The following is an 18,516-nucleotide window of genomic DNA, read 5'->3' as shown; positions in this document are numbered from 1 at the left end:
CAAATAGGAAAAGAAGTACATCAAGGCTGTATATTGTCACCCTGCTTATTTAACTTATATGCAGAGTACATCATGAGAAACGCTGGGCTGGAAGAAGCACAAGCTGGAATCAAGATTACCGGGGAGAAATATCAGTAACCTCAGATATGCAGATGACACCACCCTTATGGCAGAACGTGAAGAGGAAATAAAAATCCTCTTGATGAAAGTAAAAGAGGAGAGTGAAAAAGTTGGTTTAAAGCTCAACATTCAGAAAACTAAGATCCTGGCATCTGGTCCATCACTTCATGGGAAATAGATGGGAAACAGTGTCAGACTTTATTTTTTGGGGCTCCCAAATCACTGCAGATGGTGATTGCAGCCATGAAATTAAAAGACACTTACTCCTTGGAAGGAAAGTTATGACCAACCTAGATAGCATATTCAAAAGCAGACACATTACTTTGGCAACAAAGGTCCTTCTAGTCAAGGCTATGGTTTTTCCAGTAGTCATGTATGGATGTGAGAGTTGGACTGTGAAGAAAGCTGAGCGCCTAAGAATTGATGCTTTTGAAGTGTGGTGTTGGAGAAGACTCTTGAGAGTCCTCGGACTGCAAGAAGATCCAACCAGTCAATCCTAAACGAATTCAGTCCTGAATATTCACTGGAAGGACTGATGTTGAAGCTGAAGCTTCAATACTTTGGCCACCTGACGGGAAGAACTGACTCACTGGAGAAGATCATGATGCTGGGAAAGACTGAAGGCAGGAGGAGAAGGGGATGACAGAGGATGAGATGGTTGGATGGCATCACTGACTCGATGGACATGAGTTTGAGCAACCTCTGGGAGTGGTGTTGGACTGGGAAGCCTGGCATGCTGCAGTCCATGTAGTCACAAGTGTTGGACATGACTGAGTGACTGAACTGAACTGAAACTTGAACAGGAATTTAACTCTTTCTAATTTTTAAATGTTTATTAAAAACATTGATAATGTATAGTATTTCCTTTTGAAAGCTGATATCACCTCATTTTAAACATAATTACGATGGTGAATAAGAAGGAGAGGGTAGTACTGATTAACAACTAATCACATATCCAACATTGTTCAAAAGCAGTGTTTCTCAACTGTCTGGAATTACATATCAGTTTTAATTTTACATTTTCAGCCCATTGCAACTTAGTCACTGATTCACTGTGGCGTGGCTAGTGTGCATCTCCCTCTTCAAGTGCAACACTCACTTTGGCCTCTGGGCTGTTCAGGATCACATGCATCCTGAGTGTGGATGTCACGGCAATAGCTGATGGCTCTGAGTTTCTAGCTTTCTTGAGTTTCCTGTACTTACTTCTAACCTGGTTACAAACAGTTCATGGACTGGCACTAGTGCAGCAGACCACACAGTGAGACTCACTGTCATAGTTAATCTTTGCAACAACCCTCTGTGAATCATACTATCCTCACCTCAACTTTCAGACAAAGACAGTGAAGCACAGTGGACTTCCCAACCTTAAGACCCCATGGTAAACAGGAGCAGAATTTGTATCCAAACCCAGTCAGCAATGCCCATAACCAGTATTTGTCCCTAAAGGGTGACTCCAGAGCTTGTGCTCCTCCCTGGAGGTTTATGTCATTTTCACTACATGTGGAGGAAGAACAGTCTGATTTAGGCCATCAGATGAGGACCTCCCCAAATACACCTTCTACAGTCTACAAACCTCATTCGTCCACACTCACCTTGCTCTCCTCTCCTGGTGGTTAGGAATCACCAAGGTCAGTGATTCCATCTTGTGTCTCTGGATGCTCTTGGTCCACCCTTCATCCCAACCAAAAAACTCCAAGAGCAGGAATCATATCCATCTTCCAGATGAAGAAGCTGAGATTCAGAGGTTAAGATACTTGCCTAAGTATGTAACTAAGCCTACATGGCTGTAGGGTGTCCATAGTCCATTTTGTCAAGGATGGTGCCAGTTTATTTCCCTGGCACTCTGACTGGTTACTGCTTTCCTTTCATTGTCAAGTATCCCATTCTGTGGCAGTACATTCTTTGGACACCCACACTGCTAGTGAGAGCAGAGAAAGACCTAACAGGCAGGTCAGTGTGACTGACTCCAAAACCAGGGCTTTCTGTTATCCCAGGCTACTTCTTAGAATTCCAAAATTACAAAGCTGACAAGGAAGGTTTATTCTCAGTCATCATTTATTCATTCAGCAAATATTTACTGAGTGTCCCCTATGTGACAGACACTGTGCTGAAAGATGAAATTATAAAGTGAATAGAGCACAGTTTCAAGTCTTTTTCTCACTTGGTTTAGTGAGGAAGCAGACCATATGGATAAAGAAAGCTGAGCGCAGAAGAATTGATGCTTTTGAACTGTGGTGTTGGAGAAGACTCTTGAGAGTCCCTTGAACTGCAAGGAGATCCAACCAGTCCATCCTAAAGGAGATCAGTCCTGGGTGTTCATTGAAAGGATGGATGTTGAAGCTGAAACTCCAATACTTTGGCTACCTGATGTGAAGAGCTGACTCATTTGAAAAGACCCTGATGCTGAGTAAGATTGAGGGCAGGAGGAGAAGGGATCGCCAGAGGATGAGATGGTTGGATGGCATCACTGACTCAATGGACATGGGTTTGGGTGGACTCTGGGGGTTGGTGATGGACAGGGAGGGCTGGCCTGCTGCGGTTCATGGGGTCGCAAAGAGTCAGACACGACTGAGCGAATGAACTGAAATGAGACCATATGAATACTCATAGTCAGGGCAGGCTACATAGTTTACATAACCTGTGTAAAATGGAAAGAACAGGGACCCTTATTTTAAAATCACGATACTGTATGACAATAGGACACTAACCAAGTACGGTTCAGTTTAACAAATAAGAGGTGCTCAGGATACTACAGAAATACGAGTTACCTAGGATGATGACTGATCTAAAGGTGACTTCCTAGAAGAGGTGACAACTGGGCTGACCCTAGAATATGAGATTTCTCCCCTTCATGGACCTTCTCCTCTATTTTTTAAACCAGAGAGTATTGAGGAGAATCACTAACTCATCATTCTGACTTACACATCAGTCATCAAGAGTTTCCCCCACAGTACATTTTCATCACCTACCTTAGAGCTGTGACACAGGATGTGGGGGGACATGGAGACGTGCTGTTCATACCTGCCTTCAAGGACCGGTTGCCCAGCTGCTGGGGGTGCTGCCAGTGGGCAACCTTAAATCACCAGGCTGCATGCAGTGACCCTTCCAGGTGGAGGTATAAAGACCTGGCCATTGCATGTGTCAGGACAACCCTGAAGGGCCATCTTCACTCCAGATGCCCCATGGGATCAGCTAAGGTCATCCAGCCAGTGATCCAGCTTGATCTTTCCTTCTGCCCTATCCCATTTCTTCCCTCCTGATTCCACACTGTTGATTCCAAGGGCAGCCCTGATAAACATCCCAGCACTAAACTCAATCTGAGTCTGCATTCCAGAGAACCAGCCTGCAACATGTATCAGAAAACATTCCAGTACTCATGGAGGACTTTTATTTGAAAATTACTAGTTACACATGTACTTAAAACATTTTAAAAACACAAAATGGCGGAAACAAGGACTTTTTGTGTGAATATCATTACCTTTGGTTTAAAATCCACAACCTAATGTTTTCTGACCAAAATGAAATTAAGTTATATACTAATAGAAGAAAACTATTACATTTAAATACATGTAAGTGCCATTTTATATAAAAGGCTGAATGTTAGCAGTTCCATGTGTTCAATCTAGTGGAAAAAAGCCATTAGCATTTGAAATTTAGAGAATATTATACTTATGAATAACTCATGGGTAAAAGATATAGTTAATGAATTAAATTGGGAATTTAGAAAATACATAATACTTTGGCTAGTGGTTGGTGGTAAGTATCAAGACTTGTAGGTTGTAGCTAAAGTGGATCACAGAAAAATTGTCAGCTTTATATACTTATGTTAGAAAAATAATTTTATTATTAATGTTTCCAATTTAAGAATTCAGAGAAAAAAATCAAAATAAAGGAAAAGTTGAAAGAAAGAATGATATGATGAACTAGAAAGAAAAGCAGAGTATCAACCAAGCAATAATTTGATTCTTTGAAAATAGGAAAACGTTATACAAGATTATTCATAAAAAATGAGAAGCCTCAAAGAAAACTAAAAGGCCAAAAGAGCACAGAGATGCTGCAGAGATTAAACATATAAGATATTGTGAATAAATTTATGCCAGTCAAGCTCAAAACTCACAGGAAAAAGATCTACTTCTAGAAAAGTGAAACTTACCAAAATGACTGCAGAAATAACACACTGAATAGGAAGCACATAGTTACCAAAAGTTATGCAGACAATGATGGCTGCACAACACTGTGAGTGTGATTAATGCCAAATTGTGTGATTGAAAATGGTTATATGGCAAATTTTATGTTATATATATTTTACCACAATTTTTTAATTAAAAAAATAAAATCCCCTATCAAGAATAGTCTAGAACAGGTCTGTCTTTATTAGCAAATCCCCTAGATGGGTTCCTAGTTTGATAAAGCATATTTTCTCTTCCTTCTCTTTTATTTTTTAAATTTTTTAAATTTTTTATTTTTACTTTATTTTAGTTTACAATACTGTATTCGCTTTACCATACATTGACATGAATCCACCACATGGCTCAGCGATAAAGACTCTGCCGGCAATGCAGGGGACACAGGAGATGAATGTACAGTATTGCCCTTATGTATTTTAACCATATTTTTTTTGGAGGGTGACATCTCTCTTTTCTATAATGTCACTTAAACTACATACACTGTATGTTTTTCCTATTACTTTTCTCTGTAGTATTTTAACCAGAGGCCTTTGAGTGGAAAATGGATCGTAGGTGACACAAAACATGACATAAAGGAAGTGGTGACACAAAACGGCACCTTCACACGATCTTCAGGAATCCGTAATATAATTGGAAAGGAAGATGTAATTCTGCGAACAGTAAAAAAACAGTTGTGAGAACTTTGTCTCAAATCTTATAAAATAAGTTTGGCTCCAGAATCTCTCCAGACACAAAACCTGGGAGACACCTTTTATTGGTGGCCTGCACCTCTGATCTGGATAAAAAATAAAATAATATAACTCATAAATAAATACAATAAATCCTTTTGCAAGAGCTTGAAATCATTGAGTGAAGTTGGAGAAAAATTATAGATTAATATCTTATAATATGTCAATATCTGTTGCTGGTGTAAAAAAAGAACAACATAATTTACACAGTGCAGAAATCAATTGGAACAATGCCTTGGGAATAGACATGAACTCATGGTAGAATCACAGAGTTGACTCAAAAGTTGTGAAGGCTGAGAGTTGTCCATTGGCCATTCATAATATTCATAATCACATGGTCACTGTGAGTGATATCTGGTTATTTCCTTTCAGAGCGCACCTGAGGGAGGGGAGACAAAAACCACATGTTTATGAGTTTTAAAGTCCTTCTCCTAAAGCAACACATTCTTAGGTCCACTGCTTCATGTGAAGCAAATCATATCACTACTAGAAGCACAGTAGGAAAAACCAGGGGTGTATTTATTCTATGGAGGAGGAAGCCCCATTAAAACCTTCACTGGGGCTGGACATAATGTCAAACCACCTGTAGATATACTTGAGTTCTGATCATTCTTATTCACAAATATGTTTTTAAGACTAGAGTAAATTGATAAGTAAAATCATTTTACTAACTCAAAACCTAGAGATCAATTTCTCATTATTCAATGACTCGATCATACATAAGGATAATGTAGTTTTTAAATGAACACTTTGACACATAGGTGGGGACACATCAAAATGTGTAATGCCTAAGTTCTAAAGAACAAAAGGGTTTTAAGAGTCCTTGCTGCTTTGTAACTAGGTTATATGGGAAATCACAAATGACTATCAGATCTCAGGAGGGAAATTCTGACTGGGAGACACTGTAGTAGATGAAAGCAGTCTGTGAATTTTAGGTACAAAAAATACAGAGCTCCATGTTCAGCTTCTCAACATTTGCATTCAATATAGTACTTACAAAAAGCTATCTTGTACCTTATGAAGAGTGGAAGGTACTGCTGTCCATTTCCTCATTTCTAAGGAGGATTGAGATGAAACAATGACAGAGGGAATTTAGGCCACATTTTAGATACATTTTTCATACAGAAATACTGTTAGATACTGGGGCATGTTTACTTTAACAGATATTTTAAATATTACACAATTTTATTCTACTTAAAACAAGTAAAAATCTGGGAAATGCAGAAAAGTATGAAGAAGGTAAAATGCATCCATAATTTACTGCCCAGACATAAATTTTCATGGCGGAAGCCTCACCACATACAGCCTGAGGCCTCATCCCACCCCAAACCATGCATCTCAGGCAGCAAGAACACCACACCTTCCCTCCCTCCACCTATCTTCCCATCAGTGTCAATCCCACCTTGTTCCAGAATGAATTACAGGTGGCTGCATGACGATGGGTAAGTCCCTTAAACTAGACCTCAGTTGTCACATCTGTCCAAGATACTATCATTTCTCATTTATTAGAAAGGTCACTCATCAAGGGCCTTCCTCACACCATGTACAGCGCTTAGTGCTTTCACCCACCTCATCTTCAAGCACCATTCAGAGTACAGTGCTAAGGTATTGTGAATTCCTGATATTTCCTGATGACAATATACCTTCTTCTAGAAGTTAGAGGGAGCATGGGCAAGGACAGGGTAATTGAATAAAATTCCAAACAACCAAGAATTAGGGATTAAGTGACAGTAACATGTAGGAGTTTTCTTTACAGGTTAGAAACAGAAGCAACTTATACCTTTTCCTGGTAAATCTTCCTAGTCTCAAGATATTCCAGAATTTTTTCCCTTAAACTCTCAAATTTCACGGATGTTTCTGGACACACTTGCATCACAAATGTGCTGAGGACCAATCAGAATGAAACACAAAGGGTCTGCAAAATGAAAGTGTTCTGTGCTCTAAGGGAATCTGAACCTAGGGTCCTAGTGTGTGGTGAGTCCTATCCAAAATCTGTCTCTTAGGCACAGGTGTGTGTGCACAGAAGTGCACACTCACCCTAAACCCCACCCCTACCACTGCTGCAGATTCTCAGCAGACCTGCTTTCAACCTACCACATGTTGTTAAGACCCAGTCATGAAGCTTAGTCTCTGGAGGTTTATGATTGAAAAGGGCACCGAGACCCCTGGTGGAGATTCTGAAGAGTGAACCAGGAGACAGACTACAACACCCTGCAGCCGGCTCACCTGTTTTGCCCTTTCAGTGAGGGCAGAGGCCTCTGCCTTGCCCAGTTTCTGCACCATCTTGTAAAACAGGCTATCTGTATTTTGTAGCAAACCATATGGCCGAGTGTACTCTTTCAGTCTCCCTGAATCCAAAACCTGTTAATCAGCAGAAAAAAACCAATTAGCACCAGTGTTTCACAGTAACATATTGTGTATGTGTGTGTGTGTGTGTTAAGTCACTTCAGTTGTGTCCGACTCTTTGTAACCCTATGGACTGTAGCCCGTCAGGCTCCTCTGTCAATGGGATTCTCCAGGCTAGAATAAAGAGTAAATTGCCATTTCCATCTTCAAGGGATCTTTCCAACCCAGGGATTGAACCCATGTTTCTTATGAGTCTCTTACAATGGCACATGGGTTCTTTATCATGAGCACCAAATGTTTCACAGTGATATTATAACTTGGACAATATTTCAGAAACAGGCAGGACAGAGAGAACAGGGAGAATCTATTTGGGTGGTAGGTCTGGCTGGTGTTTAAATGGTTTGATTCCCCTGTTTTACTAGGCAGACAAAGGTCTAACCTAATCTTTTATTATTATAAGGCTATAGGAAAGGAAGAAAATGGAAGTTTTACAGTATGATTACTGACACTCAGCAGTATGTAGCATCTTATATTTTGCCCAGGGCAGCTGGGGTTGTTATCATTAGTTAGTGCTTTTAGCTCTGAGACTCTGAGCTTTCAGGGATATCTATACAGATATACAGAGTTGGCAAATACCTTGATTCAAGAAAATGGAAGTCAACTTATCTAAAAAGCAGGTTGATATCAGACAAACCAGATGGCAGGGGCCTGACAGCAAACTATCAAGTTGGTTTGACAGAATCTGAGCAGTATTTGGGAAAGAAGGAGATGCTTCTGGAATTTCTTTAGGGTTCTGGATTACTGTCAGCTGCTAAGAGGGGCAGAATCCTTTATCTGAGAGGTTAACATGTTTCTTAAAGTTTGCTGTGGTTGTAGTTTATTATTCTGAGAGTGAAAGGCTGGCAAATGGAGCTGCTACATAGCAGCTTTAGTAGAATTGCTCTACACACACACACACACACACACACACACCCACACACACACACACTAGAAATCCAATTTTCTCCTTTGATAAGATCAAAGAAGCAATTAAGAAATTGAGCTTGTAATTCTAGTGATCATGGACCACACAACACATGGAGGCAGCTCAATCTGAACTGCATAGGACCTGAACCTGTTTTCACAAATTATCTTTCACTGCTCCTTTTTCTTTCTTTCTAAATGCCTTCCTTGCTGCTGCTGCTAAGTCCCCTTTTAATGTTTATTAAGAGGTCTGCTGGGTTTCCCGGGTAGCTCAGATGGTAAGAATCCACCTGCAATGCAGGAGACCCTGGTTCAATTCCTGGTTGGGGAAGTTCCCATGGAGAAGGGACAGGCTACCCACTCCAGTGTTCTTGGGCTTCCCTGGTGGCTCAGACAGTAAAGAATCCACCTGAAATGTAGGAGACCAGGGTTTGATCCCTGGGTTGGGAAGATCCCCTGGAAGAGGGCACGGCACTCCACTTCAGTATCCTTGCCTGGAGAATCCCACGGACAGAGGAGCCGGGCCAGCTACAGGCCGTGGAATCTCAAAGAGTCAGACACAGACACGACTGAGTGACTAAGTGCAATAGGTCTGCTAATCGGAAATCGAAAGAGGAAGGGGCTCAATTTTCCCTTTCTACTTATTAGTGACTTTGGTTAATGATTTTTGGTGGGGAGGGGAGGCAGTGTCTGAAACAATTTGCTCAAATGATATAACTATAAAAACTGTTCTGATTCATGTCAACGTATGGCAAAACCAATACAGTATTGTAAAGCAAAGTAAAGTAAAAATAAAAATTAAAAAATAATAATAATAAATAAATAAATAACTGTTCTGATGTTAAGTAATACTTCATTCTTCATTTAGAGTAAATGTATGTTAAGAGAGTATGCTGAAACTCTAAACAAGACACAGGTTGTTTTTCCACATTACAGTAATTTTTAATTTTAAAGAGGTATTACAGTTAATTCCATTCTTTGCATTTAATTAGAAATATTTATTAAGTCTCATAAAGTCCATTTTCCTGTTGACCTTTTGTTCACTCCTGTGGATGTTTGCTAAGGGCAGCTTTCTCAAAAGAGCCCAAGAATTATAGAATCTGTCACATCCACATAATAATTTATATCTTCTGTAACTTGGCCAATTGAGATGCTCTGAATGTACAATTTTACTTAAGTATAACATGACAGAACATAACTACTCATTCTGATGTCAAGGAAGAAAAAGTACAATTTTAAAACACAGGTCTCCAAACGCCTATGGTCAATTAATCTATGAAAGAGTACTCAAGAGTATACAGTGGAGAAGACAGTCTCATTGGCAAATAGTACTGGGAAAGCAGGACACCTACATCGAAATAAATGAAATTAGAACACACTATTTTTTTTTTTGTATATATACAACCATACAAAATAATCCATATACAAAATAAACTCAAAATGGTTTAAAGACCTAATATAAGACTGGATATTATAAAACTAGAGGAAAACACAGAACATTCTTTTTTAAAAAATTTTTTCTAATATATATTTATTAACACTCTTTGACATGAATCACAACGTTTTCTTCGATCAGTCTCCCAAAGCAAAAGAAAAAAAGCAAAAGTAAACAAATAGGACCTAATCAAACTCAAAAGCTTTTGAACAGCAAAGAACAACACCAACAAAATGAAAAGACAACCCCAAATGAATGGGATAAAATCAAAGGATGCAACCGACAGGGGTTTAATATCTAAAATACACAAACAACTCACATAACTCAATATCAAAAAAAACAACCAAAAACGGACAGAAGACCTAAATAGACACTTCTCCAAAGAACACACACAGAAGACCAACAAGCACATGAAAAGGTGCTCCACATCACTATTTATCAGAGAAATGTTACTCAAAATCATAATTTGGTATCACTCATATGGGTCAGAATGGCCATCATTAGAGTCTACACAGAACAAACGCTGGAGAGGGTGTGGAGGAAAGGATGCACCTCCTACACTGTTGGTGGGAATATTAACTTGGTGCAGCCACAATGGGAAAAAAACAGTGTGGAAATTTCTGAAAAAAAAAAAAAAACTGAAAATACAGCTACCATATGATCTAACAATGTCAGTACTGGGCATGTATCTAGAAAAGACAAAAACCCTAATTCAAAAAGATACATACAACAGCGTTCATAGCATCAATACTTAAAATAGCCAAAATATGGAAACAACCTAAGTGCCCATCAACAGATGATTGGTTTAAGAAAATCTGATACACACACGCACATGCACACACACACACACACACACTTATGCACAGTAGCATATTACTCAGACCATAATAAATGATGAAATATTGTCATTCGCACCAACATGGGTGAACCTAGAGAATCAAATTAGTGAAGTAAATCAGACAGAGAAAGACAAATATGATATCATTTGTATGTGGAACCTAAACATGATACAACAAACCAACGTATAAAAGAGAAACAGACTCACAGATACAGAAAACAAACTCAGTTACCAAAGAGGAAAGGAGTTTGGGAACGCATGTAAGAATTAAAGATTTTAAAATTTAAAAAATAAAAAACTAAAAAAAAAAAGAAGAAGAAGAGATTTTCAAATGCAAATTTTGATTTTTCAAAAAAACAAAAACAAAACAAACAAAAAAAAAAACAAAGAGGAAAGGAGAGGGCAAATAAATCAAGACTATGGGATCAACAGAAACAAACTACCATAAATGAAACAATAAGCAAATAGGTTTAATGTATAACACAGGTAACTATATCCAATATCCTGTAATTGTCTATCACTCAAAATATTATGAAAAAAATATACATATTTAGGAGAATCAGTTTGGTATACATCTGAAAATAACAAAATGTTGTAAATCAACTATATTTCATGCTTACAAACAGGAGTAACACATAGCCAAAACACATTTGAGGAACACTTAAGTAAATTTTCATTAATTTCTGAATTGATTCTGCAAACATTTATTGCTCATTTGAGTGCACTGATGGCACTTTGCTAGATGCTGTGGAAGATGAAATCACATATAAGCCACAGACCCTGACCCTGGGGAGCTTGTACTGAGAAGAGAGAGAAAGAAGAAAATTTCAAATGTCTATCAAGCAGGAAAAAAAGCAACAACAAGGGTTTAGTAACAGAAGAGAGGACTTCTGGTCGGAGGTTCTGAGGATGAGCTTCAAGGAGGAGAGAGGGCAATGAACTAGACCTTGAAGAAAGGACAGGCATGAACATGCAGAAACAGGGGTGGGTGGACAGTGGTCTTTCCAGACACATGGACTGTCATGGGCCAAGTGGACTGGAGATGAGCCTGGCAGCTCCTTAAGGGCAGGGTTATGTAGCTTTCCTTGTTTGCTGTTGCATGTCAGGGCCCTGGCACTGTACATGATAAGCAATAGGCACAGAGTAGGTTGAAAGTTCAATACAAATGAAACTAAATTCAGGGCGTGACTGGGTGAATGCCCAATGGTGTGGTTTGTCAAGACTACAGGGTGAGATCAAGGGGAGGATGAGTCCAGCTGTCATGGGGAACAGCTAAGGCAAGGGATACAGGGATGACAGGATGAGGGATGTGGACCTGGAGAACCACATGCTTCAGGTTGATGGACAGGATGGAGAGTGAGAGGGAAAATGAGGGAGGGTCAAACCATGGTGGCAGATGAAGGCTTCAAACTCGTTTATGTCAAATACTGGAAAAGATAAAGAAGAAAAGAGAGAGAGAGAGGAGGGGGAGTTGGGAGGAGCAGGAGTGCGGTGCAGCCACAGATATTCCAGGGAGCTGTCCTACACATAAAGAGTAAACGGAGCCACTGCAAGGTAATACAATTTGCAATGGAGTGGCCGCAAGGAAAAGTGGCGGCAGGAGAGGGTGGAAGAAAAGCCTAGTAAGAAAAATAAAAGGGAGAAGGCAATGGCACCCTACTCCAGCACTCTTGCCTGGAAAATCCTGTGTACAGAGGAACCTGGTGGGCCACACTCCATGCGGTCGCTAAGAGTTGGACTCGACTGAGCGACTTCACTTTCACTTTTCACTTTCATGCATTGGAGAAGGAAATGGCAACCCACTCCAGTGTTCTTGCCTGGAGAATCCCAGGGACGGGGGAGCCTCATGGGCTGCTGTCTATGGGGTTGCACAGAGTCGGACACGACTGAAGTGACTTAGCAGTAGCAGTAGGAAAACATGCCAGGAATAGTTTTCAACATGGTGACAAACATTAAAGGGAGATCCCATTAGGGACAAATAGAATAGGGAGGTGAAGATCTGAGTATTAGACCTTGATTTTGGCTGCCAGGTGACACAGGGAGAGTTGTCCAGCCTTGGAAGTTGGGTCTCTCATAAAAAGGGTCCTTGTGATTTTCTCAGGGACTGGACAGTCTAAATTTTATCTTAGGTCCTGAAATAATAAATCGTTCTTCTTGCCCATGGAATGATGAGTGCTGGGTCATGGTCATCATTGCTCTCCCAAATCTGCTGCTTTTCCGTATAAGCACCTCCTTCATAAAGTATCTCTTTTCCCTTAGTGTGCTCTCTGGTGGTGGTTTAGTCGTTTAAGTTGTGTCTGACTCTTGTGACCCCATGGACTGTAGCCCGCCAGGCTCCTCTGTCCATGGGATTTTCCAGGCAAGAATACTGGAATGGATTGCCATTTCCTTCTCCAGGGGATCTTCTCAACCCAGGAATCGAACCTGGTTCTCCTTCATTGCAGGCAGATTCTTTACTGACTGAGCTATGAGGGAAGCCCTATTGTGCTCTCTACTTCCATATTAGTTATTTTTCTTCTGAAAACTTAAATGAAAGCTTTTGGCATGTTTTTGAAGGAGATTTCTCTTCTGAAATGTTCTAACTGTATCCATGTAGGCTTATGAAAGAAAAATTCCATGAAGGTAAAAAACAGAATTTAAGTAAAACTCTAGTTAGGTTTGAGTTGTTTTTGTGTTTTTCAGGTGGGTATATTGCATTAGTTTCTGGATTTGATTTCTGTGGGAAAAGTACTTAGTAGAGGTTTGAGCTGAGGAAAAGAGGCAAAGAATATGCATAAGATTGTTTACAAATAGAAGAGGTGGAATTCGAGATTCCTATTCCTGGTTTTGGTCCTTCGTCATTCATTTCCAAAGAATAATTACACAGTGAAAATGTAAAACAGAGACAACAACACTGTTACAGCAAGTGCAGATTTTCATCTGCCTCCTCTGCTCATTCTTCTAGGGAGAATGCAGGTGATATGAAGACTGGAGTGTGCAGAGATGTGAGGGGACAACTGTGCTCTTGGCTGAAGAGAAAACAGGTCCCAAGCACCAAGTGAATTCTAAAAACGACAGGAAGAACCTACCTTTTAAGGCAGAGACAGTGGTGGGTATTAGGAGAAAGAGGATTTCTAATTTATCTGTCTTGCTCCACTGTTTTGGAGGCAATAAAGAAGATTAAATTAGCTGTCCCTATGACTCCATAATGTTTAATAAAATTAAAATTGAGAGATCATCTTTATAAAATAGAATTCTGAAACATTATTGGTACTTAATGAACTAAAGCAGAATAAATTCCTTTGAAAAGTCAACACAAAAATGAAGTTATTAACTGAGTCAGTTGTTTCCCAACAAGTCTTTTGCTCAGTTTACTTAGAGTAAAGAAAACTAATTCAAACAGCTGAGATAAGATAAGCAAAAGGCAAAGGAGAAAGGGAAAGATATACCCATCTGAATGCAGAGGTCCAAAAAATTGCTAGGAGAGATAAGAAAGCCTTCCTTGGTGATCAATACAAAGAAATAGAGGAAAATAATAGAATGGGAAAGACTAGAGATCTCTTCAAGAAAATCAGAGATAACAAGGAAACATTTCATGCAAAGATGGGCACAATAAAGGGCAAAAATGGTATGGACCTAACAGAAGCAGAAGATATTAAGAAGAGGTGGCAAGATTACACAGAAGAACTATATAAAAAAGATCTTGAGAGGGGAGGGAAAGATGGCGGAGGAATAGGACGGGAAGACCACTTTCTCCCTCACGAATTCCTCAAAAGAACATTTCAACGCCGAGCAAACTTCACAAAACAACTTCTATAGGCTGGCAGAGGACATCAGGCAACCAGAAAAGCAGATCATTGTCTTCAAAAACAGGTAGGAAAAAATATAAAAGACAAAAAAGGAGACAAAGGAGGTGGGGAGGGAGCTCCGTCCCGGGAAGGGAATTTTAAGAAGAGAGGTTTCCAAACACCAGGAAACACTCTCCCTGCCGAGTCTGTGGCGAGCCTTGGAAACACAGAGGGCAATATAACAGGAAGGAAAAATAGATAAATAATTAAAACCAACAGATTACAAGCCCAACAGTAACTCCCCCAGCGGAAAAGCAGCACAGACGCCTGCATCCGCCACTGGGAAGTGGGGGCAGGGCAGGGACGCGCGGGAGGCGCGGGCTGCAGAGCTTTGTAAGAATCGGGCAGGAACGCCCAACGCGCAACCAGAACGATCTAACTTGGGCTAGCAAACCAGACTGTGGGATAGCTACCACGCGAAAAGCTCGAACATAAGACACCGCCAGGACCGAGCACAGAACAAAGGACAGAACGGGAAAAGCCGGCTGCAGACCATCCCCCGCCGGGGACAGGCAGCCAGAGCCGTAAGGACTGGAAAGGGGCAATTGCAAACTCGGAGAGACTTTACTTACCTAACTGCAAGCAAGCTCCTTTGCTAAGACTTCTGGGGGTGCTGGACAGTCACAATCTACCGCACGGGGTGCGCCAGCGGCCCGCCCAGAAAGCTGAGCAGCAGCGGCAGAAAAGGTGACAAGCCGCGGCGATCGCGCTCGCCAAACTCCTGAGCTACTCGGACCTGGGAAGGGCACAAAGCGCAGTTCCAGCCGAATCTGTGCCTCTGAGGGCTGCCTGAGCGCCGAACCTGAGCGGCTTGGACCGGGGAAGTGCACGCAGCCCAGGGCCGGCCCCAGACGGTTCCCGGCTGAGCATCTTAGAGCCGGAGCGGTTTGTGCGCCGCGAAAAAGGACAGGTCAAGCCGGGCAGAGATACTGCGTGCACACGACAGTGCTATTTGTTAGCAGCAGTCCCCCTCCCCACAGCGCAACTGTGAGCCTAAAAAGCCAGCAAACAGAAGAAGTTAAACAGAGGGAACCACCTTGGAAGTGATCCCACACGGCCCATTACACCAGAAAGGGCCAGATATTTTTAATATTTATAAAATCATTCCTTTTTTTTTTTTCTAACTTTTTTTTAATTGTTAAGTCTTCTATTTCTCCTCTAATTTTTATTTCTATAACCTATTATTACTATATTTTGTTTGTTTGTTTTTTAAAAAGACTTTTTTTTTTTTTTAAGGCAAACACCATATACAGTCTTTGGATGGTTGTTGATGGCTTTTTTTTTTTTTTGATTGTTTGTTTGTTTGTTTGTTTTTTAATAATTCTTTTTCTTTTTTTTTTCTTTCTTTCTTCCTTTTTCCTTCTGCTTCTCTCTAATATTGTATCTTTGAAAATCCAACCTCTACTCTAGATTTTTAATCTTTGCTCTTAGGTTTTTGTGGTCAATTTTGTACATTTAAAAACCCAAACTTCACTATCCCAGTTTACCTGAGAGCGAGATTACTGGCTTGACCACTCTCTCCTCCTCTGGACTCTCCTTTTTCTCCACCAGGTGGCCTCTGTCTCTTTTCTCCCCCATCTCTCCTCTATCCAACTCTGTGAATCTCTGTGTGTTCCAGACGGTGGAGAACACCTAAGGAACAGGTTACTGGCAGGATTTGTCTCGCTCCTACTCATTCCTCTCTCTGATCCTCCTGGTCACCTTTGTCTACTTCCTCCCTCTCCTCTTCCCCGTATAACTCTGTAAATACCTCTGAGCGGTCCAGGCTATAGAGTGCACATAAGGAAGCGACTACTGGCTAGCTTGCTCTCTTCTCTTTTGATCTCACCGCATCTCATTCCAGTTACCTCTAACTACCCCCTCCATCTTCTCTTCTCCTTATAACTCAGTGAACCTCTCTGAGTGTCCCTCAATGTGGAGAAACTTTTCATCTTTAACCTAGATGTTTTATCATCGGTGCTGTATAGATGGAGAAGTCTAGAGGCTACTGTAAAAATAAAACTGAAAACCAGAAGCAGGAAGCTTAAATCCAAAGCCTGAAAACATTAGAGAAGTCTTGAATTCAGGGAACATTAAGCAATAGGAGCCCATCTAATGCCTTCATACCTACACCGAAACCAAGTTCCACCCAAGGGCCAACAAATTCCAAAACAAGACATACCACGCAAATTCTCCAGCAACACAGGAACACTCCCCTGAGCTTCAATATACAGGCAGCTCAAAATTATCCCAAAACCTTTGATGTCTCGTAACCCATTACGGGTCACTCCATTGCACTCCAGAGAGAAGAAACCCAGCTCCACCCACCAAAACTCCAACACAAGCCTCCCTAACCAGGAAACCTTGACAAGCCACTGATAGAACCCCACCCAAAGTGAGGAAGCTCCATAATAAAGAGAACTCCACAAATTCCCAGAATATAAAAAGGCCACCCCAAATGCAGCAATATAATCAAGATGAAGAGACAGAGGAATACACAGCAGGTAAAGGAACAGGAGAGTTGCCCACCAAACCAAACAAAAGTGGAAGAAGTAGGGAATCTACCGGAGAAGGAATTCCGAATATTGATAGTGAAAATGATCCAAAATCTTGAAATCAAAATGGAATCACAGATAAATAGCCTAGAGACAAGGATTGAGAAGATGCAAGAAAGGTTTAACAAGGACCTAGAAGAAATAAAAAAGAGTCAAAATATAATGAATAATGCAATAAATGAGATCAGAAACACTCTGGAGGCAACAATTAGTAGAATAACGGAGGCAGAAGATAGGATTAGTGAAATAGAAGATAGAATGGTAGAAATAAATGAATCAGAGAGGAAACAAGAACAATGAATTAAAAGAAATGAGGACAATCTCAGAGACCTCCAGGACAATATGAAACGCTCCAACATTCGAATTATAGGAGTCCCAGAAGAAGAAGACAGAAAGAAAGATCATGAGAAAATCCTTGAGGAGATAATAGTTGAAAACTTCCCTAAAATGGGGAAGGAAATAATCACCCAAGTCCAAGAAACACAGAGAGTTCCAAATAGGATAAACCCAAGGCAAAACACCCCAAGACACATATTAATCAAATTAACAAAGATCAAACACAAAGAACAAATATTAAAAGCAGCAAGGGAAAAACAACAAATAACACTCAAGGGGATTCCCATAAGGATAACAGCTGATCTTTCAATAGAAACTCTTCAGGCCAGGAGGGAATGGCAAGACATACTTAAAGTAATGAAAGACAATAACCTACAGCCCAGAATACTGTACCCAGCAAGGATCTCATTCAAATATGAAGGAGAAATAAAAAGCTTTACAGACAAGCAAAAGCTGAGAGAATTCAGCACCACCAAACCAGCTCTCCAACAAATTCTAAAGGATATTCTCTAGACAGGAAACACGAAAAGGGTGTATAAACTCGAACCCAAAACAATAAAGTAAATGGTAACGGGATCACACTTATCAATAATTACCTTAAACATAAATGGGTTGAACGCCCCAACCAAAAGACAAAGACTGGCCGAATGGATACAAAAACAAGACCCCTCTATATGCTGCTTACAAGAGACCCACCTCAAAACAAGGGACACATACAGACTGAAAGTGAAGGGCTGGAAAAAGATATACCACACAAATAGAGACCAAAAGAAAGCAGGAGTGGCAATACTCATATCCGATAAAATAGACTTTAAAACAAAGGCTGTGAAAAGAGACAAAGAAGGCCACTACATAATGATCAAAGGATCAATCCAAGAAGAAGATATAACAATTATAAATATATATGCCCCCAATATAGGAGCCTCGCAATATGTAAGACAAATGCTAACAAGTATGAAAGGGGAAATCAACAATAACACAATAATAGTGGGAGACTTTAATACCCCACTCACACCTATGGACAGATCAACTAAACAGAAAATTAACAAAGAAACGCAAACTTTAAATGATACATTAGATCAGTTAGACCTAATTGATATCTATAGGACATTTCACCCCAAAACAATGAATTTCACTTTTTTTTCAAGTGCTCATGGAACCTTCTCCAGGATAGATCACATCCTGGGCCATAAATCTAAACT

The 18,516-nt window shown here is 40.3% G+C and overlaps 1 protein-coding gene across 1 annotated transcript in view; it reads right to left on the bottom strand.

The window, feature by feature from the left end:
* Positions 5,289-18,516, bottom strand: part of LOC108637249 (multidrug resistance-associated protein 4-like) — a 121,177-nt gene continuing 107,949 nt past the window's right edge. The window contains 2 exon segments of the mRNA XM_018056291.1: positions 5,289-5,414; positions 7,262-7,396. Of these exon segments, the coding sequence (XP_017911780.1) occupies positions 5,313-5,414; positions 7,262-7,396 (237 nt within the window). The 3' untranslated portion in view covers positions 5,289-5,312.

Source organism: Capra hircus, chromosome 12 (genome assembly GCF_001704415.2).
Source record: "Capra hircus breed San Clemente chromosome 12, ASM170441v1, whole genome shotgun sequence".
Lineage (NCBI taxonomy): Eukaryota > Metazoa > Chordata > Mammalia > Artiodactyla > Bovidae > Capra > Capra hircus.
The sequence above is the reverse complement of the archived record's forward strand: the minus strand, read 5'-3'. Positions and strand labels throughout refer to the sequence as shown.